The following is a 16831-nucleotide window of genomic DNA, read 5'->3' as shown; positions in this document are numbered from 1 at the left end:
ATATCGAGTAATATGATTTTTATTGGAATGGTAACCACACGGGAACTACACATTTGCTACATTTTGCATACATATTTTAGTTTCTGCTATGAAAAAATGCATGGTGTGTGACTTAAACAAGGTTGTTCTCTTATCAGCCATGAACTGAAATCTATTTCCACGATGTTGATTTGGTTCTCAGTATTACTATCCAACAAAGCTTTCAGGCCACAGAAAGTCAATTCATCAATCGGTAAAAAATAGTTTATGAAAATAATTTTATTTTTTATGAAAATGATTTAGGATTGGAATAGATACTGTATATAAAGGAGAAGGTATATTTCAGTATATATCCGAGGGTCTACCGGTATATTTGATCGTTAACTTCGCGGTCACACTACTATATTTTTCGCGACAAATAATTATATTTATACAAAAAAATGGGTTTAAAAAAGGCTTTGAACAATTGCCTGATCAATTTTGATTGTCGCGTGATGGTCACGGACCTGCTGGAGGAGTACAAGTTATCCTACAAGGAGGTAAATGACACGTTGGAGGCGTATATCAAAGGGAAGGAGCCTGCAACGAGATTCGAGAAGCGATTCCTGGTCCATGGCACAGGGCTGACAAATGGCACAAATGATGAGTTCTACACGATTGTGCAGGAGAGCAAGCTAGAGGATTGGCGGACGAAGCTGCGGGATGCGCAGTGGCAGCTCTACAGCGTGGAGATTGCAGGGGGCTCCAAGTCTCCGGCGACTGTGTTCCGTCCGATGCAGCACCTGGAGGTGAAGCTGGCCGGCGTGGAGAGGCGCTCTGGTACCAGAATTGCAGAGGACAGGGCCACGAACGGTGTGCAGAACTCAGGTCCATCAACCAATGGCGTCCAGAGGGCACCGACTGCTATGAATGACGGCTTCAAGACTGCTACAAATGGGTTCAAAAACCCTTCCAACAGCAAGGAAAATACTGAAACCGAGCTAATGAAAACATCGCCCAAGGAGCAGGCATCAAAGGGCAAAGCAGCAAAGAAGGGAAGCATCAACAGTTTCTTTTCACCTGCAGGAGCGGGAGCTCCTGCAGCTAGCAACAAATCCAAAGAAGTCAAAGCTACGCCAAGCAAAGCCAATACAATGGACACTTTTTTTAAGAAGCAACCAGCAGGAGGAGCTGCTGCCACAGCAGTCAAGAAGCTGTCCCCAGAGAGTCAGACCAATAAGTCCCCTGAAAGCCAGATCAAGAAGTCTCCTGACAGCCAGGCCAAGAAGTCCCCTCTGAATGAGGAAAAGAAGGAATCCACAGCCAACATGTCCATTCAATTGTTTGACGATGAGAGCGCCGAATCATCCGAGGAGGAGAAAGAACTGAACAAAATACGACGCAAAGTAATGGCCTCGGACAACGAGTTCGACGAGGAGAAACCCACCACCAGCAAGCGTCGTCGCATTAGCGATTCCGAAGACGAAGAGCAGCAGCCCACTAAGAAGAGCGCCGAAGAGGAAGTCCACACAGTGGATGACGAAATGGAGGCAGATCCCTCGAATGAAACCTTTCTGGATGATGACGGCTTTGTCGTCACTCAGCGCAAGCCCACAAAGCCATCAAAGGCATTTAAAACAATGGCTTCACCGGTCAATTCCGCAGCAGCTGCCAAAAATAAGTATTCGCCTTCACATTCGGTTGCAGGTGCCAAGAAGAAATCGCCTCTAGCGACAACCAAAGTCGGCAAGGAAGCATCGAAATCAAAGCAGGGGAATCTCATGAGTTTCCTTACCAAAAAATAAATAGGGGAAATATTTATACTAGAATGAAATCTAAACAATGATATTTTTTGCTTAGTTCTTAAGAAAATTGAATGAAATTTATATGCTCCAACAAAAACTATTATTAGTCTATGGAATAGTTAAGAGGATTATATCCAGATTATATACGCTGTGTTAATTATAAACCTTTTCATTAGAATTTATATTTTCTGCCAATATCTGTAATCTGAAAGTATTTTCAGGAAAAGCTGGTAATTACTTTATAATTAAAAAATAAGTTTCTTTAAGCTCGAAGTTGATAAAGTAAACAATATGCCAATCCTAATAAATATTTGTTCCATTAAATTTGAATCCTCTTTTCGATTAAATAATCCCTGATTCTCGCTGCATAAAGTTATATTCTAAATGTCTAAAACAATCAATATAATATTCCATGTCTATAAGAATAATCAAGCAAATTAATGTCAAAACATAAATACAGATCAATCGACTGAGTTTTCTATAACTCTGACAACTTAACCAAAATGCACTTTATACCTAATTCTGTTTTGGATTTCGCGGAAGAATTGGAAGAGCTTAAGCGCAGATCTGTCGGTGTAAATCAAAATCAAGCAAAAATCCATGGATTTACTACTTTAAATTTGTTCGCACAGTTTTAAAGAATGAATAAAAGGCATTCAAAATTGTATAATTGGAAATCGTTCTAAGCCAAAACCACAAAAACTCCATGGGATATTGTAATAGCTTTTAGAAATATGAAACAACGGAATTACTCAGTCAGTATAGATTTAACTTAGTGGTTCTTTTTTCTCGAATTTTACATCTTACATTTTTTCTACATCTATCATCTACATGTACATCACTTCTACCGCCAACACGCTCTTTTAGCTCGCCCGCCTCCCCTAGAGCCACGCACTTCAAGAAGCAGAATGTGAATGTGCAAAAAATAGAACGTAAAGAGACGTGTGAGACGCTTCTTACGCGTCACAACTTTTATACCCGGCACTCAGTACTACATCTGCACCTTAGCGGTTATTTGTCCAATTTTACATTTTTTCTTCATCTGTCATCTACATCAACAACACTACTCATGCCAACACGCTCCGTTAGCTCGCCCCCCTTCCCTAGACCCACACACTGCAGACTCACGGCAGAGGCAGCGGCCGCAAACACTGCGCAAAGCAGAGTGTGAATGAGAGAATGTGCAAAAAAACAAAAAAATCTGCTTGAAGGGGTGGGTTTAGCCACTGCAAATTAATATCGTCATTCTGGCTATAATTTTGGTCCAATCGGATCCCAATTTGGTGATCTGATAGATATGGTCATTCCCTACGGAATGGCGTTTTTAGTTTATTTTTATACCCGGTACTCGAAGAGTAAATAGGGTTTATTGTATTTGTGGGGAAAAGTGGATGTACGTAACGCACAGAAGGAAACGTTTCCGACCCCATAAAGTATATATATTCTTGAACAGCATCCATAGACGAGTCGATAGAGCCATGTCTGTCTGTCCGTCTGTCCGTCCGTCCGTCCGTCTTGTTGAGCGCCTGGATCTCAGAGACTATAAAAGCTAGAGCCACCAAATTTTGCATACAGACTTCTGTATGCTCACACTGTTACAAGTGTATTTCAAAAATGAGCCACGCCCCCTTCCGCCTCCGCAAAAGAGCGAAAACCTCCCAAATCTACAATTTTGAAGATAAAAGAAAACTAAAATTCCGTAGGGAATGACCTTATCTATCAGATCACCAAATTGGGATCCGATTGGAGCATTATTATAGCCACAATGAAGAAATTAATTAGCAGTGGCCAAACCCACCACGTCCCGCAGCTAATATTTGTTTTTTGCACATTCTCTCATTCACACTCTGCTTCGCGCAGTGCCGCGTCGCTGCCTATGCCGCGAGTCTGCAGTGTGTGGGTCTAGGGAAGGGGAGCGAGCTAAAGGAGCGTGTTGGTATAAGAAGTGTTGTAGATGTAGATGACAGATGAAGAAAAAATGTAAAATTTGACAAATAACCGCTAAGGTGCAGATGTAGTTGTGACGCGTAAGAAGCGTCTCACACGTCCCTTCTCGTTTTCTTTAAAATTGTAGGTTTGGGAGGTTTTTGCCCTTTTGCGGGGGCAGCAGGGGGTGGGGCTCATTCGGTGATCTGATAGATATATGTAGTCCTTCCCTACGGAATGGCGTTATTAGTTTTCTTGTATCTTAAAAATTATGAATACACCAGATTATCGCAATTTGCGGGGGCGGGACTCATTTTTTAAATACACTTTCAACAGTGTGAGCATACAGAATGCAAAATGTCTGGATGCAAAATGTGTTGGTTGCAAAATTTGGTGGCTCTATATTTAAAAGTCTTTGAGATCCAGGCGCTCAACAAGACGGACGGACAGACAGACGTGGCTCAATCGACTCGGCTATTGATGCTTATAAAGAATATATTCACTTTATGGGGTCTGAAACGTTTCCTTCTGTGCGTTACGTACATCCACTTTTCCCCACAAATACAATAAACCCTATTTACTCTTCGAGTACCGGGTATCAAAATAACCCCCCAAGAAATGGTTTAATTATATAAGTGCTCAAATCAATTTTTCCTCCAAAAATATATTCGATGGACTTTATTTTTGTTAAAAGAATTTTTATTGCATTTGTTAATAGCTACTAGAAGTTTGTTTGAGTATCTTGTTGTTTGTTGTAATTTTTGTTTAGTAAATCATATTCGTTTGCGTGTCTGTATGTGTGTCCGAAAGTGTTGGTGTGTGTAAGTGTTGGTGTGTATGTATCTGTGTGAAGACTGCCTGGCGTACGCGTATCAGTGCGTTTTTTATTGGTTTTGTTTCTTATTTTTTGTTGTTCAATTCATATTTTGACTCATCTTCATCTTCCTTCAAAACACTTTCAAAAATTAAGGCGAGGTTTAATACAAATTGAATATTGATTAAGTTATTCTGTTTTCGTTTCTGCAGTGATTGCGATTGATTCCTATCTGATTTTTAAGCACTAAAAGCTTACAGTCGGGCTGCCCAATGGCAAGCAAATATATACGTGATTGGGAGAGGACCTTTTAACTCGATCTGTATCTGCAACAATATAATATCTTTGCTGGTTTGATGGCTAACAAGATTCGGAGACCGATTTTGTTTGGTTCGAAATGCATAGGCTTAGGTAGAAGCTTCTCAGAAGCTAAATTTGTTGCTTATTATTAAATTTGATTTTGCTTAGAAAGAGATTTGTATGTCCTCCCCACTGTTCGCTGAAAATACGTTGTATTGCATTCCCTTTTATCTGATTAATGTCCGAACTAAATTTAGGATGCGTACAGTGGGATTGCTTTTGTTTTTTGTTTCGTTTGCAGTTTTAGATTTCTCAAAATATTGCTCGCATATGCAAAATGTAAAACTCATTTGCTATAAAAATCAGTTGATCGTTTTGTCCTAGAGGGTGGTGTGATATGAACATAATGCATGATATGATTATTCTACTAAAAATGATTTCTCCACTTTTGTTCTGTTTTTTGATTCGTCAAAATTGTTTGTCATTTACTTAATCACCTAAATGAATGTTACATTCGTTGCGTACAATTTAATATCTCAGCACCATTTTTTGAATAATAGCACAAAGTATATATGTATAATAATATCTATATTTTATGGATCAACAGTAGTACCTTCCTAGAATTTGTTTTCGGTTTTTGTGTGTTTCTTGTTGTGGTTTGCTCTACAGAATAAAATAGTTTTAATTTAAGTTATGATTTTTGGTTTCTCGTTTTTCTTTTTGCTTCTTTCTTTCTTTCCAGAAATTTCTGTGTTGTGTTCTAGACCTGTGTATCTACAACACTGCCATAGGACTGTTCAGCATATTTGGGCGAAATATAATCCTCGTAGTAGTTGATGAATATATCCTTGAATTCATCGGCTATGAACTCCAGCGCATTCAGCATCTGCATCAATTCCCGATCGTTACACTTGTAGTTGCTCAGTGCCATCACATCCCAGAAGTAGGCAAAGTATTGCACATACTCGATCGACTGCCCGCCGTATTGGGCCACCACAGCAGGCAGCACGGCGCGCATAATGGATCCCAGCTTATTGAACTCCCAGTCATCCAGGACGGTGGCCCCCTCTTCCGAACGCACAGACAGCAATTAGACGACCCGATAGAAAGATAATACACACACAGAGAGATAGAGATAGTAATAGCAGTATTTGCACACAAGAAAAGGAGGAAAAGAAATGGTAGGGAGATTGAAAACAGAAGCCCGAAACTTGATGAAGGTGAAACAAATGACATCAGTGCGAAAGCAAGAGCTGGCAATGAATAAAAACAAAGTAAATGATACAAATTGTAAATATCGAAGCAGTCGCTCCCCACGGACATACCACGATGCACCATCAGGCACTGCTCTAGCAGAAGCCGGGCCAGTGCCACCTTGCACTCGTGCAGCTCGATCAGCTGGCTCTCGGCACGCTCAATGGCGGCATACAGCTTGCAGCGCTCCTCGATCAGCTCGCAATCAATTAGGGATGTATTGAAGGACCAGAACCACTCCAGTTTCTGCGCCTGGTCACAGTGCGGACACACAATCAGCTCGGCGCCGTTGTATTCCGGCTGGGTGTACTCCTCGGACAGCCACCAGCGTAGGTTCGGTGCATGGGGAAGGGCATGGGGCGTGAAGATCTCCATGCACTTGGGATTATCACAACGATAGCGATGGAACTTGTACTGCAAAAAGTCGGGAGGGTGTAAAGACATGTAAATTTTGATCATATGCCATATCCCACTTACGAACTGATCATCCGTATGGGACAGCTGGCAGGCATTGCAGTAGCACTTGATGCCGTGTTCCCCCAGCTCTTTGCTGCGTTCGCCCTGACGCAACTGCTGGTAATTGCCGCTGGCAAAGCAATTATATATGCCCGATCCCGCCGGCAGGTCCAGCAGTGCCAATGCAGTCAGCTTTCGCCCCGAGAACTTGCTGCAGATGGTGGAGGAACAACTGTGGCGACAGAGACTCAGTGTCTCTGGATAGACGGCATAGGCCACGACCGCCACCTCGCCGGCCAGCAGATGCAGATGGCCCTCCTGCAGCCGCATGGGCGCTGCCCACAGCTGGAACTCATTGAGGGGCGAGAACACATGCGGATCCGAGGGCAGCACAAAGGAGCGGCAGTGTGTTAGCGAACGATGGCGAAGCTGACTGATGTGGCGCATCAAAAGCGCCGCACACAGCAGCTCCCACTCTGCACTCGACATGCGGGAGGCCGAGGGCAGGTTCTTCTCCAGCTGATCGAAGAATGTCGTGCATTTGCTCAGGTAAATGGCCAGAATGTGCGCTGCCAGTGCCAGGGAAATCAGCGTCTCCGAGGAGTGCTCTTCTTCAAGCCTCTCCAGTCGCAGCACAGAGCTGTAGCCAATATCCTGTCGCTCCAGCAGGGCGCCGTTGATGCATGACCATAGCTTGCTGAGCGTCGGCTTTTTGCGGCAGTGCGCCAGCAGCTCTGGCAGTCCCGTGATCAGCAGTCGCAATGCCAACTGCAGCAAACGCGGCATGCCAAACACCTCTCCAAAGGACTCGAACAGTTCGATTTGGTGCCCAAAACACTCCACGGCATGAATGGCAGCGTGCTTGAAGCGACACTGGCGAGAGCAGTAGACAACCAGGCGGTTGGAGCAGTAAATGCAGGGAAAAGGAATGAACTGAGTGATGCCACAATAATCACACACCCGACAATTGCCACTCGGCACCATGGCTACCGCCTCGGACTCGAAGATGAGGGAATTCCTGGCCAGGGCACGGGTGCTATGCAGCGACGAGGAGTTGTCCAACCAGGCACTGTTTTTGGTAATAAAAATATCGATTAATGGTGGTCCCTAGTGGATGGTTGATTCTAACTCACATTTCAAAGGCTTTCATGTCGTTGGTTTCCAGGTCATCGCCCGTTTGCACAGCCATCTCGAAACGCTCCACCTTGAGCACCTCGCACTGATGCCAGAGCTCGTGGGTGCGCGTCTCGAAGACCTGGTTCAGTTCAATGTGCAGGAGCTCGTGGAGATGCTCCTCGCAGAGCGTAAAATTGCGTAGTTTTAAGGCACAGGCGGCTTGTCGGAGCTTTATTAATGGCAAGTACTCCTCCGGATAGCCTAAATCCAGAGCACACAGGCAGTCATCATAGGATTCCTAAAATAAAATTACTGTTATTGGCAAGAAATATTTAAAAGAGTTTATCTTTGCACTTACCGCATACAGACCACAATCGTAAAGGACCAGTGAGCGATTGGCATGGGCCAGAGCAGCGGCCAGCGTGTCCCTTGCCGGGGCCAGGAAGATGGCCTCTGTGAACAGATCGCTGGCCTTGAGCGGATGCTTCTCCTTGCGGTATGAGTCATTCCCGGCCTCGCGCAGTCGACGCGACTCCTCCTCGGACTTGAAGTGGCCCGTTTTGTGGCGTAGATGTTGAAACCATTTGAGTACATGTGTTCTGTAAGTAATTATGCCAAGAATGGGGCGCAGGTGGAGGCCGTTACATGGTTATATATGACGGGTGGTGAGGTTGATGGGGTTCACTTAATTTATTCACAGAAAATGTCAAAACGAAGTGACCCGAATTCCCAAAATCGACAGCGAAAATGCTACTTAACCGTACGAATGCATGCAATCAGAGTGCATGTCTTATATGAGGTGGGGGCAGTCCAAACGAGACAGTCGTTTTAGTTGCATTATCCGTTACAGTTGCATTTCTGCAAACCAGGAGTGGGAATCAGAGAGAGGTAATCAAACAAATTATCATAACGGACTGCCCCTTACCCTATATTTATGTGCCCTGCAACAATCACAACCAGGGCTGAACACTTGCCCCTACCCACTAAGTTACAAAACACACCTGACAATTACAAAACACATTTCTGATGCCATTCATTATATTGGCGGATAATAAAGTCCCCAAAGGTGGAATTAATTTCACATAGTTGCGGGAAGGCAATTTTGCATAATTTGATTGTATTGCAGCCCTGGGGCGCAAAAACACTTTCGTTCTCACACGCACACCCACACACGTACGCTTGCACTGACTGGGACACACGTACACGAAAACACACGAAGAATCGTTTGTTTCACCTAAAATCCAACAGCGGTTCCTTCGTCGTTGTCGTTGCTGGTGTTGGGGATGAAACACTGAAACCGCCCACCGCCCCAATTAGGTCGTCATCTTCTTCCCCGCCATACTCCGGCCTAGAAAGTGGCGCCAATGCGACCATGGTGTCTCCGCCACCATTGCAACCATCCTTCTGTCCATCCCCATCAGCCTCCCGATTGAGCTTTTGCCGTTGCACTGGCGTTAAAATCTGAAGCAATTGCAGTTCATCTCTATAGTGGAGCTCCTCCAGCTTGAGTTGTCGCAGTTGGTGACCAATTAAATCACCCAACGACGGAACTGGAGCAGAAGAAAAAGAAGCAGCAGTGGCAGCAGCGGCAGCAGGAGGAGCAGCGGATGTAGCTTTGTTGTTCACACGCGCAGATGAAGAGGAAGAGGCCATCACTTGCTTCCTTTGATTGGGCTTTGCTTTTTTGGTCTTCACGTCTTCTCGCGTCTAACGATCTCACACTGTCATTCATTCAATGGGCCATGATTTTCGCCTCTTGTGGTCAATGCTGCGGTAATCCTGGCGATGTAATGGCTATCAATTCGTATGCACTGCACCCCGACATGCTTAAAAGTTGCTAAAACTTGGGCGAAATTTTGCACGTTATGGCTTTCATTGATTTTTTGAACATTGTGGCGAGTATCATCGATAAAATATACCGTCAGGGCCTCGTAAATATACCAAAACATACCATTGCATCTTCAAAATATACCGTAAATATACCGTAGTCTTAAATCAGATTCCTCGATTTAGATGTTCTATTTGATATTACTAGCTTGCAAAGACTTTCACCAATGAAACAATAATTTAGTCCGATTGAGGAACCAATTTTGCTTATTATAAATACTAATTTTTATTGGATTGTATACCTTATGACCTTATATTTTACAAATTTTTATTTGAATTTTTCATTCAAATCACCCCCTCTGGAAGCACTGGAGCTTTGTCTTCAGTATGTAAATGTATGTAAATTATTAACAGAGTCACATGTACATATGTTAACTAATATCATTGACAATTAGTGAAAGTGCGCGGAACAAAAGAGGAAAATAAATTCTATTGTTTTCCTGAAAGTTGCACAAAGCATTGGGCGATAAGGGAACATAAGTATGTATATATTATAAGCTCGGAGTGTCTTGGGGCGGTTCTTTTATCTTTACAACATAATTGGGTCTAGAATCCGGTATCGACATTATCATTCATTTTCATTATAATTATTTTTCATCATTGTCGTCTAACTAATCAACTATGGATGGTGTTTTCATTGATTTTATTTTTATTAATATTTTATATTTAGTTGTTTATTTATATTTTATTTGAAGTTTTTTATTCTATCGAGCTTTCAGGAAACAAGGGAGCTTTCACGCTGAGAAATTTTTGTCAAAAAACTAAGGTGTCGACATCAGGTAAAAACGTCACAAAAAATTCAAGGTGTGCCAGGTAAAATACACCAGCGACTTCAAACACTAACCAAATAGTATAGTAGACTCTCAACTTGAGCCAAGCCACTAACCAAATAGTATAATATACTATACTTATACTTATACTATTTGGTTAGTGGCCAAGCGAAACGTCACCGCTCAATGTGCGTCTCGGAGTCCCAGGCCTCTGCCAAAGTCCCAGCTACAAGTATTAGTGCGTGTAGAACACTCAGCTAGAAGCCCCAGCTATACTATTTGGTTAGTGCTTCAATCCTCCAGGTAACTGGACTTTCGCACGTTTGCATTTTAGGGTGGATTTTTAATTTCTGTTTTCATTTTGTGTATTTTTCTTCAGTAGTAAATGTGTGTAAACCATTAACAGAGCCATGTTAACTGATAACATTGAATAATTAGAGAAAAGCGCGCAAAACAAACTAATTTTCTATTCGTAAGTAGTGGCCAACCTTCACCGATGGATGTCCATCCGCGGTCGGAGCCTCCAGCCTGGTAGCTGCCTCAAAAATCCATACCCCTGTCAATCTAACTCAAGTTATTTTGCACTCAGTTGCATTAATGTATGCTGATGACGTTAAAATTTGTTTTCCTTTTGCGACTGGTATTTGCATACTCGTATACAACTTGGCCTCGATGAATTAAGCATTTGGTGTTGGAATAACCTACTTTTCTTAAACCGTTCTAAGTGCAAACTTATGACTTTTCACCGCTGTGCTCCACGTTGTGTTGCCTATTCTCTAGTACACCATGTTCTGGATTGACTAGGAGTCCTTTTCAAAAACAAGCTATTGATATTCATTTTGCTTAAGGGAGTCCTGGCGTTTATTAAGCGTTGGTCAAAAGAGTTTGACTATCCGTATATAACTGAAACACTGTATATTGCAGTATTGTTCTTGTGTGTACAAGGAGCAACAAATTCTTTTTTAAACCCGTTCAAAAACAATATATTATATTCGCCTTAGAAATCTGAACTGGGACTCTGACAGACTCTTACCACCATACCGATATTGGCTAAAACTAGTGGACCTCTTTACACCATCGCTTTTGGGACAGATAGATTGTACAGTTCCCTCCAAACCAGGACCCGGCATGGCCTTATTATACCCGTTACTCGAAGAGTGTGTATTTCAAGTGTATTTCAAAAATGAGCCACGCCCCCTTCCGCCACTGCAAAAGGTGCGAAAACCTCCCAAATCTACAATTTTAGAAGATAGCAGAAAACTAAAAACGCCATTCCGTAGGGAATGACCATATCTATCAGATCACCAAATTGGGATACGATTGGATCATTATAATAGCCACAATGAAGAAATTAATTTGCAGTGGCCAAACCCACCGCAGCTTATATGTATTTGTTGTTTTCACATTCTCTCATTCACACTCTGCTTCGCGCTGTTTATGGCCTCTGCCCCTGACACGTCTCTTCCTCTGCCGCTGCCACGACTCTGCAGTGTGTGTCTATAGGGGTGGGTGGCGAGCTAAAGGAGCGTGTTGGCGTGAGCAGTGTTGTTGATGTAGATGACAAATGAAGAAAAAATGTAAAATTTGACAAATAACCGCTAAAGTGCAGATGTAGCACTGAGTGCCGGGTATAAAAGTTGTGACGCGTAGCACGTCCCTTCTCGTCTATTATCTATTGTGCATAGGACAAGGCTCTGCTGCGGCGCTGCCGCTCACGTACACGCATATTACAGTGATTCCTACCAATACCAATAGCAATGTCCAATGTCCAATGTATTTTGGGGCTCCGTTTTGCGTGAGACACACAAACGCAAAAAGGGCGCGTTCCCTGCGCCAGACCAAGCACCAACCGCACTTTCCACCCCCTCCGATTTCCCAAATTCAGGTTATTATAATATATGAATATTATATTATAATTATTTAATATACCAATATTTAATTTAATATATGTATACCTTATTTTAGCAAATTTGTAAATTTTATCTTTCCTTCCTCTCCTTTATCATACTTAATTTATATTTATTCCTATTCCATAATTAGCAATTATTTCTTAATTTAAAATAAATAAATACTTACTATAAACCATATATTATCTATAGTCATAAACTAATATAATATATATGTACATACATATATATTTAGTTATTCTCATTAGTTGTTCAAACTCCCTTCGCAAAGGAAAAGAGCTTTCAAACTCCCTTAAGAAGCCAAGGGAGCTTTATGTAGGTAAATACGTCACAAAAATTCCAGTGGCGCCAGGTAAATTACACGGCGATTTTCATACTACGTGATGGAAAAAAATTTCCAGGCAAGTTCTCTCCTGCGTTTTAACGGTCAGGGAAATCCTCTCTTGCCAGACGCTCTCGCATGCACTATTAGGGATCCTGTCAACATGAAGAAACTACACATATAAGGAGGTCTCGTCGGCAAAAATTAGGGAGGCTGACAATGCTGTCAATAAGTGCGAGTGAAAGGGTTCTCTCTGTAAGTGTGAGTGAAACGACAATGGGTCGAGCGCCCAACCTTCCGCGTCGGCATCTACATCACTTCTCTAGCCAAATAATGAAGCTGCTGGACGGGGTGGGGTGTATCCAATGCAAATTAAATTCTTCATTCTGTCTATAATAATCATCCAATCGGTTCCCAATTCGGTGATCTGATAGATATGGTCATTCCCTACGGAATGGCGTCTTTAAATTTCTTTTCTCTTCAAACAGTGGATACCGCAGATTTTCGCTGTTTGCAGTGGCGGAAGAGGGTGGGCGAAATTAAAAAAAAATACATTTGTAGCAGTGAGAGCTTACAGCCATCTGGATTCAAAATTGGGTGGCTCTAGCTTTTATAGTCTCTGAGAACCAGGCGCTCAACAAGACGGACGGACGGACAGACGGACAGACAGACAGACAGACATAGACTCGGCTATTGATGCTGATCAAGAATATACATACTTTATGGGGTCGGAAAGGTTTCCATCTGTGCGTTACATACATATGTATGTACATTCACTTTTTGCACAAATACAATATACCCTATTTACTCTTCGAGTACCGGGTATAAAAAGATACTACGGGATATACAGAATACAGCCGCAGCTATTTCTGGCTGTCTGGCAGCCTTGTGTACAGCGCCAAGCTTAAAACAAAAAGTTGTGTGTAAAATTGTGAAAATATGTTTGTACACCGCACGTTACCATCATTATATCGTAGAGTAAGCAGTTCGGTCCGTGTGCTATAGTCAGACTTGATAAGAAAGTATTTACAAATGCTTCTCTTGTCATTTCTTTTCCAGATTAATCAACTCACAAACACACACTCGCACGCACCCACTAAGTGCACTTGGCTCTCTTAGGCACGTCGCCTATCAGCCGCAAGTTGTAAGTTTTATCTTTCATTTATCTGGTGTTTGCTCTTGATCTTATCGTTCTCTGCTTAGCTCCACAGCTTCGCTTGGGGGATTTCGAATCTCTGGCACTCTGTCATATAAGAAACATTTCTCCGTCAAAGTTTCTGTTGTCACGTTGTGTTTTCTGTTGTTTGGTGCTGCGTTCAAATTGTTTAGCATTAATATGTCCAAAAATGAGGATACACCTATTGCCAAGTAAGTGCTGAGGAAGGGACCGAGAACGGGGACGGCAGCTTATCGTCTGACTTTTGGCATAAATTTACGTGGCAGGAATAAAAAGTTGCGCAAATACAAAATCTCTTTTGGGTAAATTAACATAAAGTGGAGAGCCCAAATGAGCTGCTGATTTGTTAAATAACCGTAAAAGCGGACAGCGTGGGAGCGGCGCCAACTGGGCCGGCACTCTCTCTCTCTCTCTCTCTCTCTCTCTCTCTCTCTCTCTCCCTCTCTCTCTCGTAGGTGCGCTTCTAGAAGGCCTCGAAAAGTTGCCTACGCCACTCTATTTTGATTTTTGCAATTTGTCTTTTAGTTTTCTTTCTGCCCATGCTCTTGCTCTTGTAAAGGTTATAACGATTTATTAATGACATTGGTATCCGAACAAATCATCTAAACAATTGGCGTGCCACTGACAACACTACTGTCTGGCGATATTACTTGAGTCTTTCGAGATATGTGATTTTCTTCCTCTCTGCATCTGTCATTGCGTTGGCGGGGGCTTATTAAATTTTTATACCCGACCTCACAAAGTATGTACATATAATATTGATCAGCATCAATAGCCGAGTCGATATAGCCATGTCTATCTGTCCGTCCATCTGTCCGACAGAAACCATATGTAAGAGATAGGGCAACCAATTTTTGCATCCAGATTGCAGTATGTTACTCACACTGTTACAAACGTATTTCAAGAGTATATACATAAGTATAAGAAGAGTTATCCCATAGTATCCATATTTGGGAGCAAGTAAAATGTGTGAAAATTTTAGAATTATGTAGAATCAAGTTAAGGGTTTGACTGTCAAACATTAAATATGTTTTGGAACACGAGATATGAACAATCTATGGATCATAGCTCCAATTCCTCGTTTAATTCTGGCCACCCTTTTCATTCATCTGCAGTGTCATAAGCTTGCATACTATGTATGTACATATGTATGTGAATATGTATACATACATGTATGTAAATATGTATGTAATGACTATGCACCGGGCATAAAAGTAGTGACGCGGCTTTAGAAGCGCCTCACAACGTTTCTCCTCGTTGTGTATTCAGCCACCTTTATATGTTTTTGCAATTTCGTTTGGTAAAGTTGCAGACTCAAGTAGTTTGGCTCCATTTGCACTTTTCGTAGTAAAAATTACGCACACTTGTACCCCTTCCCAAGCACTCGCAAACGATGAAAATGTATCACACATACTCATACAGATGGGAACACATCAGCCCCAACCCAAACTGATGAGGAAGGAGGCGCTGCTCCTGAAGTTGGGATGGCCGTTAAGTAGTCCTCGCTAGTAGTTTTTGTTAAGTAACAAAACTTCAAATTGAATTTTTCGCAACACTTTTCATTTTAGCACCTATCAAAAAACTCACTTTTTCCGAAGCTACTCAGCCTCATTACTGTGCCAACTGCCTGATGATGGTCTGTGGTTGTGGGTGGTCCAAGGGGAATTATATGACGGGTTGTAGTGTGGAATGTGAACGCTTACATTGTGTCTGCTTGAATGCCGCAGTTTCTTGCCAGCGAGCAGTACGTTTAAGTTCTCTTTTGCTGTTTTCCTACCAGTTGAAGTTGAGTTTTCCCTTCACCAGCCAAAAAAGTAAACTTTTCCTTGCTGTCGCTGCTGCTGCCACTGCATCGTCTTTATTTTTTTATTGCCGAACACAGTGAATTTATATAGAAACTTCTAATAGAAAATGCCACTTTAAATCGGTTTTTGGAGGCAGCAAAATTGATCAGATATCGGGGCAAACAAACCCCTATTTTATATAAATAAAATTAGTGATACATTTTTGTTACTTTAATTTACTTATTTTGTTTTAAATTTTGTATTACATTTTTAATTTATAGTTCGGAAAATTCCCATAGGGGTAACTATGGAACGGGACAACTGCAGGGCCAGACGAATGGTGGCAATGGCAACAACAATAACCCAGCAACGCCCTCAACACCTTCTCAAATTTTTTGTTTGCACGGACGCTCCAATAACGTGGAAGGTATGTATGTATGTAGACTTGTGGGTGGCACTGTGACGTCGAGGCAGGCGGCACTGTCGTGTCGCTTTCAATCAGAGGTGGGGCAAACAATTTTTAGTCGTCATTCATAAATGATTAAGAAAAAACGCAGCAGGCAGGCATTTTCCACTAAAAGTCAAATGCAAAAAAATCAAACAGAAAAAACCAACAAAAAACCATCGAAATATCAAGCAAACAAAACTAGTTTTTCGTTAGCGTTTCGATTCGTTGCTGTTCCGTTCTGTTAATCTTATCGTGAATTTGTTGATTGTTCCGTAAATGCTCCGTTTCGTTCAGAATCGGAAATTATGTGCAATTTGAGCGGGAGAACACACATGCCATACATTTATTATAGGGTAAACGATTCGCTAATTGTCAAACGGCACGGAAATCGGCAGGAACTGAATGATAGACTTGCTGCTGGTAACGCTTGCGATGCCGATGTCAGCAACGGGGTTTATGCCAAGGCGACGTTGGATAAGACTCGCATCGAAATGTTGCATGAATTCGGTAAGCGAATCGAACCAATTTACCACCTATTAAGTGGCACAAGCACACTCCGACACATCACAGCGCATCTACCAGCTGATGCTGCACACTTCGCGATTTTGCTGCAAGTGCTGCTTCTGACCCACAATCTGGGCGTAATCAAAATGTTGCAAGCCACTGTGAGCAGCTTGGACCACATCCGACTATTGCCATAAATCGCAAGAGGAGCAGCATCTCTGCTCCTCTTCTTAATTTACTTATGTATGACATCGATGGAACACCCCCACACCCATCCAAATAAATGTTGGGGTAACTTTTCAATCTACGCAATTTGAGCCAGACTCCTTCGTTCTGGAAGCTCAATATTTTAATTTCCTCTGAGCTGAGTCTGAAAGATGTTGCATTTTTTCCGCTTTTTTTG

The 16831-nt window shown here is 42.2% G+C and overlaps 3 protein-coding genes across 6 annotated transcripts in view; 2 read left to right on the top strand and 1 right to left on the bottom strand.

Annotated features, from left to right (window-relative positions):
- The first annotated feature begins 364 nt into the window (after positions 1-364).
- Positions 365-2093, top strand: LOC117901662. Its single transcript, XM_034812501.1, has one exon. It carries the CDS (start codon positions 420-422, stop codon positions 1761-1763), a length of 1344 nt encoding a protein of 447 aa, XP_034668392.1. The 5' UTR covers positions 365-419; the 3' UTR covers positions 1764-2093.
- Positions 2094-5226: 3133 nt separating this feature from the next.
- LOC117901376 lies at positions 5227-9523 on the bottom strand. 2 transcript variants are annotated; one of them, XM_034812086.1, is made up of 6 exons: positions 8864-9523; positions 7988-8228; positions 7647-7927; positions 6535-7582; positions 6129-6471; positions 5227-5871 (listed from the first exon to the last, which is right to left on the bottom strand). In XM_034812086.1, exons 1-6 carry the CDS (start codon positions 9280-9282, stop codon positions 5564-5566), a joined length of 2640 nt encoding a protein of 879 aa, XP_034667977.1. In that variant the 5' UTR covers positions 9283-9523; the 3' UTR covers positions 5227-5563. The 2 variants fall into 2 exon arrangements, with proteins under 2 accessions (XP_034667977.1, XP_034667976.1); XM_034812085.1 differs by having other exon boundaries at positions 5601-6056.
- Positions 9524-13728: 4205 nt separating this feature from the next.
- LOC117900867 (zinc transporter 2) overlaps positions 13729-16831 on the top strand; it is a 33813-nt gene continuing 30710 nt past the window's right edge. For 2 of the 3 annotated variants that reach the window (XM_034811391.1, XM_034811390.1), the window contains exon 1: positions 16242-16431. In XM_034811391.1, coding sequence (XP_034667282.1) covers positions 16257-16431 — 175 coding nt within the window. In that variant the 5' untranslated portion in view covers positions 16242-16256. Of the gene's footprint in view, positions 13884-15757; positions 15904-16241; positions 16432-16831 lie in introns of those variants that run through there. The other variant, XM_034811392.1, reaches the window with a different exon arrangement.

This window comes from Drosophila subobscura, chromosome U, assembly GCF_008121235.1.
Source record: "Drosophila subobscura isolate 14011-0131.10 chromosome U, UCBerk_Dsub_1.0, whole genome shotgun sequence".
NCBI lineage: Eukaryota > Metazoa > Arthropoda > Insecta > Diptera > Drosophilidae > Drosophila > Drosophila subobscura.
Note: the sequence above shows the minus strand (reverse complement) of the source record. Positions and strands in the feature narration are given on the sequence as shown.